This window comes from Zalophus californianus, chromosome 10, assembly GCF_009762305.2.
Source record: "Zalophus californianus isolate mZalCal1 chromosome 10, mZalCal1.pri.v2, whole genome shotgun sequence".
NCBI classification, from domain to species: domain Eukaryota; kingdom Metazoa; phylum Chordata; class Mammalia; order Carnivora; family Otariidae; genus Zalophus; species Zalophus californianus.
In genome coordinates this window covers 27,362,079-27,384,503 of record NC_045604.1, presented here as the reverse complement: position 1 = coordinate 27,384,503, position 22,425 = coordinate 27,362,079, and the positions used below count along the sequence as shown (strand labels likewise).

At 58.3% G+C, this 22,425-nt stretch overlaps 3 protein-coding genes across 9 annotated transcripts in view; 1 reads left to right on the top strand and 2 right to left on the bottom strand.

The window, feature by feature from the left end:
• Positions 1-2,842, top strand: part of ADORA1 (adenosine A1 receptor) — a 34,716-nt gene extending 31,874 nt beyond the window's left edge. For all 4 annotated transcript variants that reach the window (XM_027611240.2, XM_027611241.2, XM_027611243.2 and 1 more), the window contains exon 3: positions 681-2,842. In XM_027611240.2, coding sequence (XP_027467041.1) covers positions 681-1,320 — 640 coding nt within the window. In that variant the 3' untranslated portion in view covers positions 1,321-2,842. The remainder of the gene's footprint in view (positions 1-680) is intronic.
• Positions 2,843-2,993: 151 nt separating this feature from the next.
• On the bottom strand, positions 2,994-14,732 carry MYBPH (myosin binding protein H). Of its 4 annotated transcripts, XR_003523032.2 has the most exons (12): positions 14,595-14,732; positions 11,029-12,246; positions 10,810-10,944; positions 9,934-10,101; positions 7,423-7,511; positions 6,863-7,058; positions 6,541-6,680; positions 5,810-5,969; positions 4,381-4,517; positions 3,958-4,254; positions 3,695-3,742; positions 2,994-3,279 (listed from the first exon to the last, which is right to left on the bottom strand). XR_003523032.2 is itself a non-coding variant. In XM_027611238.2 (11 exons), exons 2-10 carry the CDS (start codon positions 11,234-11,236, stop codon positions 3,726-3,728), a joined length of 1,527 nt encoding a protein of 508 aa, XP_027467039.1. In that variant the 5' UTR covers positions 11,237-12,246; positions 14,595-14,732; the 3' UTR covers positions 2,994-3,279; positions 3,695-3,725. The 4 variants fall into 4 exon arrangements, 1 of the variants encoding a protein (XP_027467039.1); XR_003523031.2 differs by having other exon boundaries at positions 10,810-12,246; XM_027611238.2 differs by having other exon boundaries at positions 4,062-4,254; positions 10,810-12,246.
• Positions 14,724-21,727, bottom strand: CHI3L1 (chitinase 3 like 1). Its single transcript, XM_027611239.2, is given in 10 exon segments — positions 14,724-14,901; positions 15,133-15,249; positions 15,853-16,035; positions 16,497-16,620; positions 17,759-17,883; positions 18,711-18,861; positions 19,632-19,688; positions 20,203-20,404; positions 21,341-21,370; positions 21,608-21,727. Coding segments are annotated over 10 exon segments (1,155 nt in total). The 5' UTR covers positions 21,633-21,727; the 3' UTR covers positions 14,724-14,760.
• Positions 21,728-22,425: the final 698 nt, after the last annotated feature.

Below are 22,425 nucleotides of genomic sequence, written 5' to 3'. Positions count from 1 at the left end.
AAGCCCTCAGGAGATAAGCACTGCGCGGTGATTGGACGGGGGAAGGGGAGGTAAGCTTGGAAGGGGAGGTGGGGGCACTGGTAGGAGGGTATGGGGCAGAGCCGGAAGGAGGGAGGTGTGCAAGGCTTTTTTGGACAGTTGTGTCAGCTGTCAGCTGGCCTAAGGGGAAGAGCGGCTCACTGATTTTCTGGCTGTTTTGGGTCAGCGTAGCGTAGGAAAGCGTTGCCACCTTCCATGCGGCCTTGGGCACATCATGTGATTGCTTTGAACCTCAATTTCCTCATCTGTCAAGGCTTTCCTACCTTAACAGGACCACCACGCTGCAATGATGAGGTGACCAATGGCGATGTGCCGGGCACACATGATTTTTACTTTGGTGATTTTATTAAAACTCCTCCGGGAGGTCCTTTGTTATTTTCTGTTATGATTTTTACCTTGATTTTTAGTTCATCATGATTTTTACGTGACCCAGGGTTCCCACCCTCTGTGGGCGAGATGAGCCAGTGCAATGCAAAGCTGTGGCCCAAATCTTAGATCCTGAAGACTCGGACTTCTAGCCAAAGACCCGCAGCTCCCTGCTCACTGGGCCCTGGCTGGGGAGGGGGTCTCCTCTTAGAGACCCCTGGGGGCTGGTGGAGCCTGGGTTGGGGGGACTCACACTCTATTCTCCCCTCCCCCAGGTACAAGACGGTGGTGACTCCCCGGAGGGCGGCCGTGGCCATCGCCGGCTGCTGGATTCTCTCCTTCGTGGTGGGTCTGACGCCCCTGTTCGGCTGGAACCGGCTCGGGGAGGTGGAGCGGGCCTGGGCAGCCAACGGCACCGAGGGCGAGCCCGTGATTGAGTGCGAGTTTGAGAAGGTTATCAGCATGGAGTACATGGTCTACTTCAACTTCTTTGTCTGGGTGCTACCGCCGCTGCTGCTCATGGTCCTCATCTACCTGGAGGTCTTCTACCTGATCCGCAAGCAGCTCAACAAGAAGGTGTCGGCCTCCTCTGGTGACCCGCAGAAGTACTACGGGAAGGAGCTGAAGATTGCCAAGTCGCTGGCCCTCATTCTCTTCCTCTTCGCCCTCAGCTGGCTGCCCCTGCACATCCTGAACTGCATCACCCTCTTCTGCCCTTCCTGCCAGAAGCCCAGCATCCTCACCTACATTGCCATCTTCCTCACCCACGGCAACTCGGCCATGAACCCCATCGTCTATGCCTTCCGCATCCAGAAGTTCCGGGTCACCTTCCTTAAGATTTGGCATGACCATTTCCGCTGCCAGCCCACACCCCCCGTTGACGAGGACCCCCCCGAAGAGGGGCCCCACGACTAGACTCCACCTTCCGATCCTGCCTGCCCACATCGGGGGCATCTCAGCCCAGTCCCACCTCCCCACTGGTCCCGCTCTTGAGCCTTCCTGGCTGGGCTGTGGGGTGTGGGTGCCCTGTACCTCGGGTCCTGGAGGAGGTTTGGGAGGGTGGTCCATGGGGAAGGAACCAGGTAACCTGAGGAGAGGAGGAAAGTGGCTTGAGCCTCCCCAGCTGTGTGACCATCCTACGGGCAACCCAGTGCTTCGGGCTGGACGGACCTGGGGAGACTGAGGCTGCAAAGGGGCCATGTGGGCTGGGAGGGCAAGCTTGGGCTCCCATGGCAGTCAGGGGAGCCTGCTTGTCTCTGGTGGTAGTGGGTCAACCCTGGGACCAAGCCTAAGGAGAGGAGAGGATCCCCTCCAAGATGGAGGGAGGGAGAGAAACTGGACATCATGGTTTTGCTTTCTCTCCTTTCTGTAGAAGGTGGCAGAGCCACTGAGGGGCAGGAATCATGGAGCCTCAGTCCCCGCCTCCCAGGACCCTGAGCGGTAGCCATGCCGGGTGCCAGGGTGTCTGCTCTCCCTGCCCCGGGGAGCCCAGGTTTATACTTGGAAGAGGCAGAAAGAGTGGGTTCAGAAATCATTCCCAACTTTTGCTTTATTCTCCACCAGCCCTGGGACCCTGAATGGGGGCTCCAAGCCCCCTGGAGTTCATGTGGAGTTTAAGAGCCGGCCTCGCACAGCCACCGGGTGGCAGCACTGAGCCCTTGCCCTGGTCCGGCGTGTCCCAGTGTCCCAAGGAGGAGCTTGGGCTATAACTACCTGTCATCTGGGCTACCAGCCCCACTAAGCCCCTGATGATGGCCTGAACTCTCCTAAGTGACACCCATCTCTGCTGTTTCTGGGCCAGATGGAGAGGAGAGGCCCAGACATGCCAACATGAGGGAGCATTCTGCCTGCCTTTGTGGGGGGGCGGTGGACAAGGGAAAGTGCTGACCGTGGGTACTCATGGGATGACTTGTGACAGGCCAGGGGAGACCACACCCCTGAGAGTGAGGCAGGGAGGTCTCGCTGGCATTTAAATGTCCCCAGTATCCCTGGCACTAGTTTTCAGGGGCTTTGGGGCTCTGTGGCACAGTGTAGGCTTCAGAACATCCAGGGAAGAGTCCACCCTCTGCCAGGCTCTGGGGGCCCTTGTACGGAGGAGTGGGGGTGGGGTTCTGTGCGTGGTTCCAGGCCCTTCCCTTTCTCGGAGGTAGGATGTGCCCTGGCTCCCAGGGAGGGCCACCTGACTAATAAAGACCGTGAACCCTGATGGAGAGCATGCCCCTGGCTCCCCACCCCCACCGCCATCTGAGGGAAGCAGACAACCTCAGCAGAAGAGAGTGGGGGGTGGGGGGCGTGGGGGGGCGAAGCAGGGAGGGGGGTATGGAGGCGTTCAGAGCAAGGAGGGTTCCAGAGAAGAGTGTGTCTCTTCCTATAGTTATGCTCTTGGCATAGAAAACCCTGAATGTGAAAGCAAGATGTTAAAAATCTCATGTCTGGAAACCCCCCTGAGATCCTGAGTCCCCTCCCACTGACGTCTTCCTCCTGATGTCACAGGTGGAGACCCCCTCCCCGTGACGCATTCCATCCCCCTCGCTGCGACACAGCGCCTCCCCCATCACAACGACGCTCACCGGCACAGAGGCCCCCCGCACTGAAACACAACACACACCTTTATTTGAGCGGTTCTCACCCAGAGTGCACCTCTCTGCAGGGGCATCCAGTCTTTGCACCTCCCAGGCCCCCTCATGCCCAGGAAGCCGGGCCTGGGACCTGCCAGGCCTACCCCAGGCTCCTGGGCTCCGGCCTCTAGGGGAGGGAGGCGAGGCAGGTACCAGGGAGGAAAGCCATCAGCCATCACCGTGTGAACGGGGTTCTGGGGCATCCGTGGAGCTTGATTCTGAGTCTGGTGGCCCCGAATCCCCAGGTCTGCAGCACCTGGCAGAGAACATGCTTCATGAGCCCTGGGATTAGACAGAGCCGGGCTCTACCTGACCTGCTGAAGAAGTGAGACGGGGCAGAGGGACAGAGCACCCCTCTTTCCTTCCCAGGCCTCCCACCCCAAGGGCCCAATGCCCAGCGCTTAGCTCTGCCACTGCAGCTCAGGGAACCTTCCCTACGTGTCCAGAGCCTCAGAACCACCTGGGAGGGAAGGTGGGCCACAGGTTGTTGTCCCCTCTTGCTGACAAGGAAACAGGCCCAAGGGAATGCCCTGAACTAGACCCCTGTCCTATGCGCACGTTGCCCGGGATTGCAGATTTGTCCCCAGAGCTGAATGCCACCTTTCTCCGGCCCCCACCCCCACCCCCTGCTCTGGCCTCTGGCCCCAGAGACCGAGGGTCCAGCCATTTACCGTCCTCTTCGTCACAGCCTCCTGTCGCTCTTCAGTGTGTGGCTGATGCTGGAAGAGATGCCACAGTCAGAGTGGGGGAGGGGCGCGTCTGCAGGGGACCCGAATTGGGGGTAGTGGGATGAGAGGGGCTCAAGGCTACACGCCCTCACCCCAGGTAATCAGTCAGTCTGGGTGGCAGACTCTACTACCTCCGTTCCTTACATTGGGCTGTCCTCCCACTTGGAAAATCCTTCCACTAGCCAGATCTCTCCATCTTTACTAACCGTCTGTCTTGCCTTGATTTCCAGCACCCAGCCTCATCTAGTCGGGCAGGAGAAGAGGTGGCTTCTATTAAGGGATGGTCCCTGGAGAAGGACGTTCCTCGTACCTTTCCCTTTGACCTCCAGCCGGCAGTCCACGGATGCCTCCCCTAGCACATTGACAGCCTTGCAGGTGTAGACCCCAGAATCAAAGGGGCTGGGCTTCCGGATCTCCAGGGTGCAGATGCCTTGCTCAGAGAGGGCACGGTATTTGGGGTCACCCTGGATGTTCATCTTGTTTTTCATCCAGATGATCTTGGGCTAAGGGAACATGGTCAGAAGAGAGCTGAGGAGATTGTGGGGTGGGATGGGCTTTGAAGGAGCTGTCTGGAAAGATTCCCCAGCCCACTGCCCCCACCCAGGGCACAGGGGGGCTTCACCCCTTACCTTGGGCGATGCTCGGACACTGCAGAAGAGCTGAGTGCTGTAGCCAGGAGTGGAGGTGTGGTCAGCCAGGGGCTGGGTAAATGAGGGGGCTTCTGAGAAGTCTCGCTCCACAAACCCTTTAGGTTTGGCAACAATATCTGGGTTCAGGAGAGAAAGGGGTGCAAATTTAAGGTTACAAGAGTAGACCTCTTAGAACTGAATTCATCCATTTTCCTAAAATAACCACTATAGCTTACGCTTAGGTGTCTTATTTATTCTACTTAGCATCCTTCTGCAAGAGTGAGTTTGTTATTACTATTTGACAGACGGGAAACTAAGGCCCTTCATGGATGAGTGACTTGCCCAATATCACTTAGTGAGTTTGGGGCTTAAAGGGTAGACAATCACATGATGACCATGGCTCTCTGGGCAGAGAGCTGGTGGTCTGGAGGAGGATCTTAGCTTCAACGAGGGCAGGAGACAAGCCATTTCATTGCTGCCGTGGGATGAAGGAGCTCCGTGGCAGGACCCCAGGCTCCTGGGATCTTCGGGAAGCCAGGCATGGCCAATATGTGAGAATTTAGAGACAGAAGATCTCAAAGAAGCAGAGGAATGTCGGGACCGTGCCTGGGTGGGTCAGGGAGAGGACAGAGAGGGCAACGAGCAGGAAAACTGGATAGATGAGTTGCTCTTGGCCGAGGCTGGGGACTTGCAACCCAGAGATCCACACTTCATTTCTGTTTGTCTTTGGAGACCTGACTGGTTTTCCTTTTTTAAACAAAAATATCTTCTTCGTTCTGTGCAGCACAGGCTGGTGTTAAAAATTTGCGTGTGCCTTCCGAAGCCTACACAGACTCCGTGCTGGGGGGCGGGGGGTGGGGGTGCTGGAGATCACAGGGTGACAGGGAGCAAGGGCTTGGCATTTCATATCTGACGCAAGCACGTCACGTGGCCGTGTGGAGACAGTAAATACCCATATCTCTCCTGTCCATCTGTGTGGTGTTATCTGAGGGTCAGGAGGCTTGTGTTTGAGCCAACTCACCGGACTCTACCTACCCACGCACCCCGCCCCTCAGAGTAGTGCCCCTGGGACACCGCGCATGAGCCCCCGTGATTGCTTCGATGCTGGCCGCCACCAGCAACTTTGGAATAAGTGCACAGCCTCCCAAGGGGCGCATCTCCTTTGCACGGGTTTGCTCTGATGTGTGTGTTAAAATCAATCAACCACATCCATTTCTTTATAGTCCCTTGTGTGAATGCGTGAGCGTGTGCGTAGCTGTGGAGTGGGTGTGGAGAGGGCAGCAGATGCTCTGGCGAGCGGCACCCACGGGGAGCCCACAGGGAGGGGTGCTGATGCCCCAGGACAGGCCGAGCCTGGCTGGGTGGGGGGGGCGGTTGGAGGGAAGGAGGGCAGGCCTGGTTTGGTGTCTGGCCCCGGGCCCAGACCCACCTGCCTTCTGGATGCGGGCTAGCTCCTTGGTGGTCGCGGCCGAGGCACTGAGCCCACACTGGTTCTCCGAGAAGACCCGAAAGGAGTAGGCGTTTCCCACGATGAGGTCAGAGATGGTGCAGGTGGTTGGGTGGTAGCGCTCCAGGACCGTGAACCATTGCTGCGGGGACCCCGGCCTGGTCATCCTTTCCTCTGACCCTTGCCCTTGCCCTCCTGGCTCACCCTGGGGCCCCTTCCTCAGAGGTGCTCATTCCAGGCCTTATCCCGAGGAAGCTGAACCATCCAGCTTTGGGAGACAGGGTCCCTGGATACTCAGATGACCTCGCTGGGGTCCTCAGAGAATTCTAGATTCTTACGGCTCAAAGTGTGGCCTGAGGACCTGCATACTCAGAATCAGCTGGGAACTTCTGGGAAGTACAGGATCTCAGCCCCCGCCCCAGACCTAATGAGTTAAGATTGGCATTTTAGCAAGATTCCCAGGTGATTCATAGGCACATTACATTTCCAGAAGCACTGCTTTAGACCTTGAAGGGCCGCAGAGAGCCCCCCTTGCAGTCTTCAGGAGGCAGCTGAGGCCCAGAGAGGAAAGGGATCTTGCTAAGAAGCCACATGAGGACCTCAGGTTAGTGGTAGTTAGACTAGAGCACGCTCCCTGGACTCTCGGAGGGCCGGGCCTTCCTGGCCACCTTGGCCACCTCCCCCCCACCGCACGCTGCTCCAGCGGGCCTCACCCCTGTCTTTTTGTCTGCCTTCTGCACTGTGTAGCCCAGGAGCTCTGTGTTGCCTGTGTCCTGGGGCAGTGTCCACTCAAGAGCAGCGTTGCAGCCCCAGACGTCCAGTAGCCGGATGCTGCTGGGGGGTCCAGGTTTCTCTGCAGGGCCAGAGTGTGAGGGGGGTGAGGGGGAAGGCTGGGCTTGCTGCAAAATCCCCACACCCAAGATCTGGCTCCTGTCACACACTCCCTGGCCTAATCCCGTCAGCGGTCAGCTCTGGGGTAGGAGATGGGGTCTCTGGGTCCCCAGCATGGCAGCCCCGCCTCGCCTGGCCCCGTACCAATCACCAGGATGTCGATGGCTGCCTTGGCCTCCAAGCCTTCCAGACGCACAGTGAGCTCATAGCAGCCTGAGTCAGAGCGCCTGGCCGAGCGGATGAAGAGGATGGAGTCCTGGTCCCCGGTGCGCACGTTCACTCGCTGGCTGTCCAGGGCGTGGCCATTATGGGTCCAAGAGGCCTGAGGCTTGGGACTCCCCTGGGAGGGAGGAGCTCTCAGGGCAGATGCAGGAGGCACCAGCACCCCATACCCACTCAATTCCGGGGATCTCTGGAGCTGTGCTCAGGGGAGCTGGCCCCATCAGCCCTTCCAGGAGACGCAGGTGCTGTTCACAGCCTCCTTCTCCAGGTGTCCAGCCAACCCTGGGACCACCCATCCCGACCACAGGCTGGAGAATCACAACTGAGTCATGTGTACAACGGAGGGAGGGTGCTGCTCTCTTGGTGGGTCTCATGAGGGCCTCTCATGAGGATCCTGACATTTCCAGGGTTCCTCCGACACACCTCAAGTAGGGGCCCTGATTTCCCTCCAGGCTGTTATCCTGGGCAGGGGCCACACCTACCTGGAAGGGGATTTGCAGGTTGACTGGCTCTCCCACCTGGCGGATGTAGGTCTGACGAAGGTGGCGGGGGACTCGGATCTTGGGGGCCTCTGCATCAAAGGGAGAGGCTAGGCTTAGCACAGCACGGGGTTGCTGATTGGAGGCTACTGTGGTAGCCATAGGAAACAACCGGTGAGGGTCGCTGGCTGGGCAGGAGGGCTCCTAGTTGTGCTCTGGGGCTGCCTGCTTGTGGGAAAGGCTAATGGAGATGCAGGGGCCCAAATCCCTCAAGGCCCTTGGGGAGTTGAGAGCTGGGAGGTTCCAGGAGGGCAGGGCCTCCATGGTGTGAACTGGTAAGCATCCCGGGCACTCCCTTGGCGCCCTGCCCCTGCCAGGCTGGGATTTACCCTGCAGCTTAGGCATGCCAGGGCTCCAGATGGGTCCTGGCGGGCTCCTTGGCTCCCCCTAGTGGGAAGCAGGTGCTGCACCTGTCGGCCTGCATTCCCAGGAAAGGTGGCCATGCCTTCTTCCTCCTTATCCAGCATCCTCCATTCCACAGCAGCCCAGAACTTCCAGAGAAGCCCCTGTGAGATCCGTTTGCCCATTTCTCTGTCGGAGGCCATATGGGAGGATTAGGATCTTTCCCTTCTTAAATGAGGGCAGAGCAGCTATACCCCTTCTTTCTCTGTCACCCCTCCCACTACCTTTCAGTCTCACAGTTGGGAAGTCCTTCCTGAAATCTCACTTCAGTCCCATGCTATGGGGGGGAGCCACCTTCCTGACCGTCACCTAATCAGGTGCAGCCACCAAAGCCGCTGGGCATTCTAAGGGGAGGCTGCTGCAGCCCCTGCCATCCTCCCCGCTCCCTGCCCCGGGCGGGGGAAGGAGCGGTGGAGGTTGAGGCTCCTCGGCAGCAAACAGGTGGCAGCAGTTGGTCGGTGGCACACAGGCCGGAGGGGAGGAGATGGTGAGAAGGAACACTGTGTCTCCGAGGATTAGCTGTGCAGGCCCTTGGCTCTGGGGGCATAAGGAGTGGAACGATCTAGGGGCAGCTGCAGGGGGGCAGGAATGCTTGGCAGCTCCAGGTGGCTAAGAAGGGACAGCTGAGCAGCCGAGGATTCTGGACAAGGTCCCCACCCTGCCCTGCCCATGAGGAGGGCCTGGCTGGTCCCTGTTTGTTCGCGGCCTCCTCCCCCTCTTCTCTCCAGGAAATCCCCTTCTCTCCTGCCAGAGGAATTATAATGGAGTCGTGGGTGCAGAGTCTGGCTGGCTCCTTCAATGTTGGGCCTTGGAGTAGAGAGCCATGGCCTCCTGTACCCTCTCAGAGTCTGAGCTCCTGGGGCAGGTCCAGGACCCTCCCAACCAGGAGGGCTTCCTGGCACCTCCAGGTTAGAGTCGACATGTCCATACTGTGGCTGCCAGGTGGGGGTCATGTCTGCCCCAGACTCAAGGGATGGAAGGGTCCCAGAGAAGACTCCCGGACGCTTGGTGGCACAGGAATGGTCCTGTATGGGAGGCAGGTTCTGGGATTGCTGCTAATAGGCTGAGTGACCTCGAGGGAGTCTCGGGCCCCTGAGGACCTGCTTGGCTTGGATGGACCCCCTGTCATAGCCCGTGATTCTAATCTCTCTAGCCCCGTGGTTCCCACATCTCTTGGGCCTTGAAGTTGAGAAGTATTTCCTTGAATCCAAACTTGACCTCTCCTGTGGCTCTGAAGCCCACTCTTTTTGGAGGCCTCCTGTGGGTGCAGGGGAAAAGAAAGAAGGTAGAGAAGGCCTCAGGCCACCTGCTGGCCTGTGTCTCTCTTCACCCCGGGCCCTGGGCTGTCCCCAGAGACCTCAGATCAGACCAAATGACTCACTGCCATTAACGGGCTGAAACCCGATCGGCTCTGGGAAGGGAGCAAGGGTAGGCTTGAGGCTAATGCACCCTGCAAATAGAAGTCTTACAAAGGGACAGCAGCTGGCCTCCAAGGTCCCCAGCACACCGCTGCCCTCTGGGGATGGAGAAAACTTCACAGGCCTGCAGGCTCTCGTCTGTTTCTCCCACTAGGGACGTGGTGGGATAAGAGGCAAGCAAAGACTTCTCTCTGTTCAAAAACCTTTGGGAGGATCTGGAACCCAGGCCATATGACACGAGCAGAAAATGGGCAGAACACGAACTTCCCTGGCCGCTGGAGGGATTCAGATTAGATAGGAGGAAGAACAAAATGGCTTTTAGCATTGGGACGCTGAGGCAGGTGACCTGGGGGAGCTTGAGCTTTCATTTCTGGGAGTCAGGGACACCCTCCCCCAACGCTTGGGGGCTGGGCCACTCAGGGAAATGGCCTCTTTGACCTCCAGAGGCTTGCTGCTGAGGAACCTGGAACTTTCTTAAGGCAAGATGGTGATAGCATGTGGCTTATGCATGTGAGGGTGGGATGGGGGAAGATGATTGTCTTGTTTCCTCTGCCCAACAGCCTCAAGTTTCCCTACCTATCACATAACGTGCCCGGGAAGGGCTGGGAGCAGGAGATAAAAGGATGGGCTTTACCGATGATCTTCTGGATGTGGACAGGCTGTTCTAGCACAGCTGGTGGGCCAGCCCCTGCAGAGCTCACTGCAGCCACACGCAGGAAGAACTTGTCCCCCAGAGCCAGGTTCCGCATGGTCAGCTGGGTCACCATCAGGGGCCGGGCGTTCACGGGCACCCACTCTGAGCCTGGGGAAATGGACAGCATGCAAGGCCCCGGCTTCACGGCCATGGGCATCCTTCTCAGTGGGGCTTTCCTCCTCCCTGGTGATCTGGGGCAATAGACCTCCCACCCCGGGCCTTATTTTCCCCTTGCTGTCCTTCCCTGACTTCTTGTCAAATGTATCCTAAAGCCCGGAGAGGGTTGGACACATCTGCCAAGTCATGTAGCAAGGTAAGGACAAAGGCAGGGGCCAGGCTGAACTTGGCCGCCATGGAGGTGAACAGGACAGAGGCAACAGGAACTGGGCCATTGCCCTGGTCCCCTGTTTCTCTTCACTGTCTCCTACTCTTAAGTACGCCCGCTCCCAGCTTCTCTGTCGCCCACTCCTGCTTGCCCTCCCCGGGCAGGCTCCTCTGAGACTCAGCATCTCCTTCACTCCCTATCAGACCAGCACCCCCAGCAGCCCCGACCCCTCTCTCCCTGTTACTCAGAGGCTCCCTGGAGCTGGAGGATGGGGTCGGGGGGTGTCTCCTGAGGTCATTTGGACATCCTCCTGCCTCCGAGGTCCATGGGGTGAGCAAGAAGTGTTAGGTGAGTGGGTTGAGGGGACCGCTTGCACTTTCTTCTTCTGTATCTCCCCCCAGACTGGCCCAGCTGCAGGGTCTGGGGGCTTGTTGCTGTGACTCCCAAGCCCACCTCCCCTGGGGGTGTGCAGGGCTTAGCCCAGAGCTCACCTCCTTCTCTGCAGAGCTCCAGCACATAGCCCTGGAGCCCCAGCCTCCCTAGCCTCTCCGGTGGCTCCCAGCTCACGGTCACCGAGCTGTCGCTCACATCCTCCAAGGCCAGCCGCAGCGGGGCACTGGGCCTATCTGGGGGAGAAGTAGGGGGAGATGAAGAGGTCTGTGGTGGAGAACGCTCCCCCGCCCGCACTCCCTGCCCCACCTTCTTGTCACCTTCGCTTGCAGGGGCAGGTTTAGTGGCTGCTGCGGGGGCCGCAGGGGCTGTGGGGGCAGGCGCGTGTGGCGTGGGAGCCCGCTCTTCCCCGGCGGACTCCAGGGCTGCCGCTTCTGCAGAGGGCTCTGTGGTGGGCGCCTTGGCCAGCTCAGAGGAGGTCTCCTCCGGACCACAGGTGGGGGCCTCCGAGGCGGCTTTCTCTGTCATTGCTGGGCTGGCTGAGGGTGGTCAGGCTGGAGTGTGCAGGGGTCAGCAGGAGAGGGTCTGGGCCTCCAGGGTGCCTGGGACATCTAGGGCCAGACTTATATAGTCGGGGGCTGCCCCACCCCCAGCCAAATGATGGTTCCCAGCTGTGGGGTCAGGTCAGGCAGGGGGACTGGGGGGCAGGGAGACGCCTAGGCCAGGAATAGCTTGGGGGGAGGAACTGCAGGGTCCCTTGAGGAGCGCACTACCCCGTGCATCGCTCGGATTGGATCTCGGCAGCCATGGTGTCGGTGCCCGGAGGGGAGGAGGGCACAGATAGATGAGATGGGGCATTGCCAGGAGCCGGTGCCAAGAGTCAGGCCAATGGGAACAAGAGCTTCCATCTGGAGAAGGAATCCAGATCACGCTTTGTGTTTGGCCTCTGCGGAGCCACTTGCACCCAGGGCTTCTCAGCCAGGTGCTGGGACCCAGACTGCCTGAAGCAGCCTTCCCTTCCCCCAGCTTTGCTTCTGGGATCCCACACTCCCCTCGGCCTCCCGTTCCCTGGGCATTCTCACATGTGCCGTGTGGGGCTGAAGGTTCCAGAGAGGGGGGGGGATTGGGATGCCCAAGGTGGGGCTGGTCGGAGGAAGGTCTTCCGGCAATGGGGCCCCAGGAAGGGGGCCTAAGGCCCCCGGTTACCGCTTTTGCTGGAGAGGACCCTGTCTCCCCAATCCCTGTGACAATCCCCTAGCCCTTGGCAGTGAGATAAAGTCATGAGGCAGAGCTGGAAGAGACCCCGGAGGAGGACGGCACTCAGAAACTTCTAGATTCTTTGAAGCAGGGAGGGTTACGAGGCAGGTACAACCAAATGTCTAGTCACGGATTCATTCACCCAATAAAACATTCAGACCGGCAATCATTTAACAGGCCTGAAAATACCACGTGTCAGGGAGGAGGGGAGGCCACAGGGGTGGTCGCTGTCGGTGGGAGCGACGGTCGAAGACTTCCCTTTGGAAAAAGGGAGACGGCATCTGGTAAAAACGGAAAATGGGCATGTCTGCGACCCAGCAGTGACGGCCCTAGAAAACATCACACGTGCCCAGGAGACATGCGTGCCAATTTGCACAGCAGTATTATTTGTAATAGCCTAAACCTGGGGAAGGCCCCTGTCCCTCCACAGCTCACTGCGGAGCACATGTGCACGTATAATCCAAAATACAGGACGGGATGAGCCAACTGCAGTCTCGGGGGCGACCTAACAGATCTAATAGTTTCAGGGTGAACAAAGAGAGGAAGGCTCAAGAACAGTGGGATCCCACCCATGTTAAATTCAAAGGCAGGCAACCCCACACTCTCTGCTTCCAGGGGCTTCTGTAGGTGGTGAGACCCCAGGGGGAGGCAGGGGGAGGTCAGGAGCGGCTGCCTCCAGGCGGAGGGACAGGGTGTCTGTGCTGGTGGGGTCTCAGGGGGCACTACTGAGGTTTCGTTTCCCTTCCGGGGTGGGGTGGGGGGGCTGTTACACAGGTTTTCACGAGTTAGTAATTCTTTAAATGAAACAAATCCATTCTATGCACTCTTTAGCATGTATGCTATATCCCAACATCCAACATTGAAAAATAAATACACAGGAGTGTGGCTGCCTTTCACTGCCGGTTGTCCTCGTTGTAGCGGAGGGCCTGGGGAGCCTCAGGGTCCGGCCCTGCCTGGGTGCCCGCACCCTCTGCCAGGTGACTCAGTGTCCTGCCAGGCAGGAGGCGGGCCCCGGAGACCCGATCCCCATCCCTGGCCTCTGACTCCGCAGCTATAAGTGAATGTGACTAACTCTGCAGGACCCTGAGTCAGCCCTGTGGAGCTTGTCCCAGGCTGGGGGAAGGGTGGCTCCAGGGAGGAGGAGGGGTTTGGCTGCCCTGGAGGGCTTGCAGCCCCAGGGGGTTTGGAAGACCCTTGTGTGGTGGGGTGGGCAAGGTGTGGCGACTGGGGATTTCCTGGACCCACTGGCCCGCGATGAAATGCCAGGTACCCTGCCGAGGCTCTGGCCAAGCTCTCACTTTCTTTGCTTTGAGCAGGGCTGTGACCTTGGGATCAGTTGCATCTGCTCAGCTCCAGCTGGTTCAGATTTCAGGGTGGCCAATAGGTACTTCCTTCCCTACACCTCAAACCAGTGTCACAAACCAAGGCACGGATAATCGGAACATGAGGGAATCCACACATAAATTCTCTTTGATTTTGGAGTGTGCCTCTGGACTCCAGATACAAGGCATGCCTGGGGCCCTGGGAATTCTACAGAAAACTGACGAGAGCATTTCTACCTCATAAAGGCTGCAAGACCGCCGGGTCTTCTAAGCCCATCCCAACTCATCTGTATTCCCATCCCACCTGTCTGCCACCTCATGTCCCCGGCCACAGCCTGAGCAGAGCAGCCTTGTCTCTACTCGGGTTGAGGGCCGAGTGTGTCCCAAGAGGAGAGACAAGGGAGACAGAGGGCTGAGCGGCAGCCGTAGGACATCTGACATATTTCCGCCCAGCAACGGAAGGGGTTTTTAAAGGTCATGAGCCACCTACCCGTCTCTGGGAGTCTCAGAGGCTGGATGGCCATGTCTCAAGCACCCTGCAGAGACTCCAGGCCTGGGCCAGAAGGAGGGTGCCGGAGGTCTCCTTCTAGCCCTGAACGGCCAGGGTCAGGGCTCTCTAACCTGGCCCTGGGTTGGCTCCCTACCCCCTCCCAGGGGCTCAGAGGAGATGAAGGTTTGGAATGTGACTGCCTTCCTAGTACCTGCTAACCTTCGAAAAACAGAAAAGTCTTCTTTCAACAAGGAACTACGGCAAGAGGTCTGGACTACTTTATTATCTGGAAGGCCATCAGCCCTCCTGAGTTAAGTCCACAGCGGATGGATCTGAGGAGGCTGGCCTCCTTTAGGGACTCCCCGGGGCCCAGCAGAGGCCAGGGTAGCCTCACCTCTGCACCTTCTACAAGCTCCAAGCCCCCAAGTCTGAGAGAGGAATCCAGAAGACATGAGGGAGGGAAGCCCAAAGAGACTGACGCAAGTGCCAACACACGTGAAGCTCTGGCGCTTTGTTGAGCAGCAGCTGCGGACTTAGGGAAGGGAAGTGGGAGGGGAGACGTGATCATGCTCCTGAGTGCAGGTGTCAAGCTGGGCTTTGCAGAGGGGTAATTCGTGTGGCGCTGCTTCGTGAGAGATGTGCTGCTTGCACGGGCCACATGGTGCCCCTCGGCAAGGAGGCCTGGGGGTAGGGGAGTCCCAGAAATCTCCTTGTGTGGGCCTGGGGTCATTGAGCATTTTCATGAATCAGCAGTGGTGTGCTGACCCCGGGGCTTCCACCGTGCTGGCCCCCATGCCTTAGCTGCCCACAGCCTTACCTCTACCTGTTGGTCCACTGGAGCTGAGCTCAGACGGCTCCCCTGCGGCCCTCCGTGTGAGGTCCAAGGGAGGGAGACTGAGGCTCAGTCGGGGACTCAGCAAGGCGGGCGATGAGGCTCTGGGCCAGCAGGGATGCCCCTCGCCCCACCGTGTGCAGGACAGGGGCTAAGCCGCGCGGAGCGCCTCCTTGATGGCAGTGGTGAGAGGGAAGCGCACACCCCCGCTGCAGAAGGCACCCCGGAAGTCATCCAAGTCCAGAGCCCACACCATGATGCCGGCCAGCTGCTTGTTTCTCAGGTACTGCACCTGGCAGGGAAGACCCAGAGGGGGCAGAGCTGGGTTCCTGGGCTAGAGTGTGCACGGGGCGGACGTGCTGCCTGGGCCCCTGCCTAGGGAAGGGAACAGCGGGCACCCAAGACCTGAGCCACCCCGCCCCCACAACCCAGCACCGCCCTCAGTGCAGGGGACCTGAATCTGGCTGCTTGGAGCGGGGCTCCCTCTCCCTCTTCATCCTGGGGCGTGGCCTTGAGAACCTACCTTGTTTTTGACGCTCTCCTTGTCATCGTACCCCACCCACTGGTTGCCCTTGGTGGCATAGGAGACCTGCTGGCCAGTGAGTCTATGGACCGTGGTGAAGTGGAGGAAGTCACAGATCTGAGCAGAGAACAGGGCCGGGTGGCATGGCGAGCTGGGTGAGAGGGTGCAGGTCACCAGGGAGATGCCCCTCCCCACATCTCTTTCAGCCCCTTGCTTCATCCCGCTCAGGACATCTGCCCCTAGCCCCCAGCCCCCAGACTGCAGTCCTCATGCTGATGTATGTAAACCAGATGCAGACACCCTAGGGTTCTGGGGGTGCTGTAGCCTGAGGGCATGAAGGGGACTCTGGTTTGCTTCTGGCATCTTAAACAGGGATGTGGGAGATGATGGGTTGACGTAAGGACTGGCCCACGGCAATACAGAGTAGCAGAGGCAGGGTCCAAAAAGAACCCGCCTTTGGGCCATTGCTCTTTTCTGGGCTGGCAGGAAAACCTCAACTAGGGCCGGGGGGGGGTGTCTGGGAGCTTGGTGGTGCAGACCCGGTGTGCCTGCAGGAGACTTAGTAGCAAGAGGCCTGACCTCCCCACTTCCTCCTCCTCAAGGTGTTAAGTTCACCGGAACATATGTTTTTATTCCCAAAGGAGGAAATGGGGGTTGGGAGGCTCACCTTCCTCAGGGCCTCTGGGTGTGTGGGGATCTTACGTTCTCCCTAGCTCATACCTCATAGTAGGCCAGGATCCCTTCCTCCTTGGTGAACCGGCCTGGTAATCCGGGCCCTGAGATCGGGGCTCCCACACGGGTCTTGGAGGAAGCCAGAGTGAAGCTCCTCCCAAAGGCAGGGATGCCCATCACCAGTTTATTGGCTCGGGCTCCCAGCCTCAACATATAGCTCACGGCATAGTCCTAGGAGGGGGGGCAGGGGGAGGGGAGGAGTTGTTAGCAGTGCTGGGGGTGCAGGATGGGCAAGACTGTACTCCCACAGCTGCCTTGACAGTTGTTCCAGGCGTACCCGGCATCTGGGACACGCTTCCTCCTGGGAGTTGATAATCGCAATCTAAAATGCATTTTGTAGTTGCATTCTCCAAAGAAGGTCTTAGGTAAATGACTATTGGCAACCAATCCGGTGATCAGCTCGGGTTACATGCAAGTGCAAGGCTGGTCTAGACCAGACTCCTGCCTCCTCCCTTCTGCAGGCATGGAGCACTCACAGACTTTGGGCTTCAGTTTTCTCATCTGTGGAGTGGGCCCCCTAAGCTCCCCCTTGCAGGATTCCCCAGGGGCACAGCGTTGGTGTGTGAGCACTGGCAGGTGGCAGGTCTCTGTGGACCCCTGCCTGGCCAGCTACCCTCCTTCCAGGCACTCACAGCGTTGTTGAATCTGTCAGAACTCGCATCCTCCTGGCCTCAGAACAGGGGGCTGTGATGTCCTGTGGTCTGACGCCAGGCTCCGTGAAAGTCATAGCTCATGAGGCTGATGAAGTCCAGGTGTCTGGGGAAGAGAGGTCAGAGGGCGAGACAGGAAATTAGAAAGGCTCTTGGCCTCACACCCATCACCCCAGCACAGTGGGAGCAGGGCAGGCAGGCAACCCTGAGGCAGGTCCCGTAGAGCCCTGTGATCCACTGTCTGAGCTGCCTGGCCACTTCCCCTCCGCCGCACCCGGGAGTGGGCTCAGAGCCCCACGAGTGCATTTAAGGCAAGAATGGAGTTCTTTTATTATGTCCCCGGCACACGATCTGGAGCTGGCCTCTGTCTTGCCTTCCACCCTCCCCTGCCTGCCACCTGCCACGTTCATCTTAGTGAAAGCAGATTAAAGAGTAACATCAACAGATAGCCTGGTGGGGAAAAAGCTGGACCAAAGGATGGCCTGAACCTATGATCCACTGGAGTGGGGAGGAAGGTTTACACACACACACACACACACACACACACACACACACACACACACACACCCCAGGTGAGAGGGACCACATGTGGATTGCATGAATATGAGCTTCGGATATTTGGGGCAAATTGTTGAGAGCCACCTAGTTCCCACCTCCTAAACGATCAATTTAAACAAAGTCTATGCCTCCCCGAGATCATAAAGAAGATTCTGAAAAGTCATAGTGAAGAGCCTTTGTTCTTTATTCCTGTGTTTCCTAAGATCCAGGTCTTCGGATTCCACTAAGACATCAGCCCCTCGGGACTGTGAACTGCTCATCCTCACGTGCAGAAGGGGGCAGGGTGAGGAGGAGGGGTGGACAGGGGAGGGCTCGCCTGTGTGTGTGAAGGCACCTCGAGGCATCTAGCAAAGCAGAGTGTTACTGCTACTGAGCTGTGTCTCCAGTGACTAGTGCTCTGGTGGAGAAAACACCCCGCAGCGGCCGGCCGGTTTGGGTATCATCTCCTACCTCCTTTTCCACAAATGCATTCACAGAAACTCTCTCAACTGCTTAGCACAATACGCCATGTAAAAACGGAAGGACAGGGATTACGGTGCCCCTTTAGACAGATGGGGAGACTGAGGCATGGAGAGCAGAAGTGACTTGCTCAAGGCCACACATCAAGTTTTTGGAAGAACGGGGATAGAAATCCAGTCTTCTGACTCCACGTGGAGTGCTGGGGCCGGGCGGGGCTGGGGACTCACTGGGATATCTGGGTGATGTCATAGCCGCTGTCGATGGTCACCTTCCCTGCTGACACTGCTGCGCTGAGAAGCAATTGCTGTCTTGTTCCCTCCTGGGCTTCCCTCGCAAACTCAGCCTTCATTTTCTGGTTGGGAGAGAGGCAGGTGAGTGATGGGGACCCCGGCTACGTGCGAGGGAGTCTTGTGAGAGAGGCTGAGGTCTCCGAGCATGTCATTGACCTTCCCCATCTGCTGGGACCCCAGCCTGACTGCGCTTCAGGGCGAATGCTAGAGCGGCCCCTTGGTGGTCCCACCTGGGGCTCACCCACCCTTCTCCTAAAACACTGCTTGGACCCATCCCATCCCCACACCCCACACACACCCATCAACGCTCAATTGCTCCCTGCCCGAGAGGGACTATGAAGACAGACAGTGGTCCTCGGTGGCCCACAGATTGTATTGGAAGAAACTTGTTTTTCAGTCTGTGTTTTGTTCCTGCCAGTACATGAGACTACAAAAATTAAAGTGGTCTTTAGATTTATATTTAGTGGTCTTTAAAATTAAAATGATATTGGTGCTGTGGACAATTTGTTTAGATAATCACTCTGCCCTGCGGCCCTGGAGATGCTTGGGCTGCCCTCATCAGATGTGGCCAAGTGTCCCCAAGGCAGTGCGTGCTGGGGAGTGGCAGCATCGATTTGGGAGCAAACAGTGGATAATGATGCTCCCCCACTAGGTGGGCTTTCCACTTAGTGACGTTCTGCCTCTGAGGACCCCATCGCACTTCCCACCGTGGTCACAAGATGTCTTCCTTGTTGTGTCAGATCTCAGGGCACAAGCCAGTTTGTCCTTCCCCAGTCCGGGTTCCCGGACCCTGTGGCCAGGCGGCCTCAGACCCCTCTCGGCCTGCCCTCAGGCGGCCGTCCCCTTGTGCCAGCGCCCCTCGCCCCCGCTCTCCCCGACCGGCCAGCACCTTGACCAGCCTGGTGAAGTAGTGCTTGTCTCTCCGGTCAGGGTAGAGCCAGGCCAAGTCGAGCCCGTCGAAGCCGTGGGTTCGCAGAAATGGTGGCACCGACTTGATGAAAGTCCTGAGACTCCAGGTCTTGGAGGCTATTTTGGAAAATCTAGGGCCCAAATCACCCCAGTGACGTGCTCAGCACTGACATGCTGGTGGCCTCGGGCATCTCCAGGGGTTTCTGAGGCCTGTGATGCAGGGGCCTGAACCCCCGAACTCCAGAGGGGCATGGCTGGGACGGGACCCACCCCCAGGCATCTCAGACAGAGCTCTGGAGCAGCCAGTCTGGGTTCCAGGCCCTGCTCTAACACCTACTAGCCAAGCTGCCTTGGAAAGGTCATAACCTGCATCTCAGTTTCCTTGTCAGTGAAGTGGGGATAATTGCCGTGTCTCACGGTGCTGTGGTGGGGATCCCCTGTGATTGTGGCTAGACGGGGGGCTGAAGCTGAGCCATCACTCAGTAAGTGGGAGCTGTTAGGGCCATGTCTTGCCCCCCTTTTCAGCCCTGCTCCAACCCTACCCACTCCAGGGAGTCCCTCCAGGCTCTCTACACTCCCCAATTTTCTGTTCCTTCCATCTCTCTCCTTCCAGCCCTAAGGGCAGTACCTCCCAGAAGTCCTGTGGTTTCAGGTCTGAGAGGCAGTAGACGGAACACCGGCCGGGGGTCAGAATATCCACGGACAACGTACTGTGTGACTCTTGGCAAGGCTCTCTCCTTCTCTGGGCTCTGGTTTTTTCGCTGTACACGGGGCGGGCCCCCAGCAACCATTTAGTCCCCCGTGCCTAACCTGTCTGCAGCCCCTGTGGCCCTCTACAGTGGGTAAGGGAGACCTATGCCTTCTCTCCCCATTCCATCATCCTCTGAGGAGTGGGTCCTACCTTTGAGAACCAAAGTTCCATCCTCCAACAGAGAGGAGGGTCTTCAGGTTGGGGTTCCTGTGGGGCACAGGGAGGCAGGAGGGCCAGGGTGGAGTGAAGCTGTTGTAACATGGGCTGGCCCCATGTGTGGGAGGCTGTTGCAGGCTTCCAGCATCGGGTGGGAGGTCCTTCCAACCCTGAGATTCAGGGTTCTAGGAGGCATAGACTTTGCGGCAGTTACTCTGAGGTATGCTGCCCGTTTTTGTTTCCCCTGAGTGGGGAAGCCAGGAAATGGCAAAATAGGGTCATGAGTATTTTCCACGTTCCCTGGAGAGGCACCCCCAGTGGGGGAGAGGACTCCCCTTCCCCAGGGGAGCTCAGCTGGCCTTGTTCTACAGCCTGCCTCTGTCACCACCAGGCATGGCCTAGCACGTACCCTCATCATCTGCTCCCACCAAAGCCTAGGCCCTCCACTTCCCCAGCCAGGGTCCCTGGGGGCCGTCCCACAGCCTCCCGAGCAGAGGCGCCCTGCCCTGGGACCAGCCAGTCTAGCCCTCCATCTGCCTCCTGTCCTGGCAGCCTGGGGCCCAACCTGTTCGTGAGCATGCTCAGTGTGTTATAGAGGGTGACATCATTCCACTCCCAGGTGTCAATCTCATTGTTGCTTATGTTGGCGAAGCTGTAGATGATGTGGGTGCAGAGGAAGGGGTCGATGGCATCTGGGAAGCAGCTCCCAAAACTGTCCCGGTACCGGGACCAGCTGGTGTAGTAGCAGACCAGTTTGTAGGCAGAATCTGGAGAAGAAGTCTGGGGTGGTGCCTGAACCAGGACGGAGCCAGGGGCCCTCGGGCTGAGCCCTGAACTGAGCACCGATGGAGTACTGGGGGCCAGGGCCCAGATGTGAGCCAAGTTAGCATTCTCAACACAAGGGGCTGGCTCAGTTCCCTCTGCCTCTGATGACAATAAGGCCTATTCTGAAAAGGCTTTGAACAGATTAAATGCAGTAGATGAATATCCTGCAGACTAAGGACAGGGCACTGTGTGCAGTGAGCGTGGGGGCTGGTGAATAAAGGTAAAATGGGACTCGGGGCAAGTAAAGAAGGCTTCCTGGAGGCAGTGGCTTAGGAGAGAGGGAAGGAGAGGAGGGATCCAGCCCAAAACAGCCAGTGTCAGAAGACCCTGGCCTTCAGAGTGGAGCCTTGCGGAACCTGCAGGGGGTCGTCGATCTGGGAGGTTCTGTTTTTTCTCTGCCTTCCTGCAGGAGTGTCCCTAACTTGCAACTCACCGAGAGGGGCAGTCCCCAGCCCCCCTCAACCTGTCCCCCAAGCTGGGGCACGATCAGAGTGGACCAGAAAGTCCTTCCTCTCCCCATTCCAAGTCCTCCTCCTGCAGAGTGAGCCTTTTCCGGTTACAGAGGAAGAACAGCGGGCGTCACCCGCCCATGCTGCCCCTGGGCCCAACTGCGGTGCCCACCAGACCACGAGTCCGGGCCTTCAGCGGACCAGAACCTTTGAAGGGTTTTTATTTTGAATAATTCCAAATACACAGAAAAATAGAGGATAGTATAATAAACATCCATATGCATATCGCCTTGGTTTGACATACGTTAATATTTCTGAGCCATGTGAATCACAGAAGAAACTGGAAAGTGCTCGCCTCTGCCAAGATCTCCTCCAAAGCACCCTTAGCACACCCCCCGTCTCCCGTGACTTGAAAGAGGAGTTACTTACAGCTCTGGAGCAGCACCAGGACCACGAAGCCTGAAGGGAAATCCCGAGTCAGACCCCCTGCAAGGATATCCTGCCCTTCCTTCTGCTCCACGCCCCACCCAGGCAATCAAGGGGTTAACACCAGTTGTCCTGCCCCTGTTTCCCCTCCCTCCCACCCCCTCCCCCAGCAGGTAGGAGGCCAGCCCCTTGGTGCAGTGGCTCCCTGGGCCATCTGGGCCTCTCAGCCTGAAAGCCCACAACCAAGCCAGCCTCGACCGGCCCAGACACCTGTCCGAGGCACCCTCAGCTCCATCCTGGCTGCAGCAGAGCGGGCCGGGCTGTGGCTGCGTCCTGTGCCCTCAGCTCTCTGTCTAGGCACTTAGACAGGGCCTCTTCCCTGGGTTTCACGCTTCCTTTTTATACTGTCCCCTTCCACTTCCACAAGCCCCCAAACATCCCATTTATGGGAACTGAGCTGTTCAAGGAAGGATTTACCAGCGGGGAAGGGGCAAGGGAGGAGCACTGTGGGCCACCAGAGGAAGATTGAGAAAGCTTGGAGAGTTTGGGCCAGGTCTCTGGGAGGCAACTGCCACCCACGGGGGTGACGAGACGGTGGCTCCCGGGTGAGTGACCCAGCCTCATTCTCAGCCACCTTCCTCATTGCCTTCTGCACCCCCCACGCCCTACCCCCACTTTTCTGCCTGCCGTTTCCGGGCTTTTCTGGCAGCCTCTCGGTTGGCATCACGAAGCCCTAGGCCCAGGCCCTCGGCCAGGTGGAAACAGGGCACAGTTGAGTTCTGAAGCCTGCAGTGTCCCAAACAAGGCTGTTATTTACTTTCTCTCCAGGCCCGCAGCATCCTGCCTGACCTGCTCCCCCCTCAGACTTTCTCTCTCCAAGCCTGGTTCCCACAGCCTGGCCCAAGAGTCAGGTGAGGGTCTGACAGCCTGGGAGCAGTTGCTGTGCTGATAATTTAAGGGAAATCTGAGGAAGAATGGAACCCCCCCACCCCGGCTGCTCTGAGGCCCGATGCTGGTTTGCTTCATTTTTGAAATTCCAGTTCCAGGGAGCGAGAGGGGTTCTGCTGCAAGCCTGGGGCTGCAGTGAG

Bases quoted from the DNA above. Each gene is read 5' to 3' on its own strand.
- MYBPH (XM_027611238.2), bottom strand. From the start codon at position 11,236: ATGACAGAGAAAGCCGCCTCGGAGGCCCCCACCTGTGGTCCGGAGGAG. The intron at 6,681-6,862 runs GTACGGGGCCAG...CTGGCCCTGCAG, and splicing joins CATCGACATCCTGGTGATTG to AGAAACCTGGACCCCCCAGC. The intron at 4,518-5,809 runs GTGGGTCTGGGC...TCCTGAACCCAG, and splicing joins AGCCCGCATCCAGAAGGCAG to ATATTGTTGCCAAACCTAAA.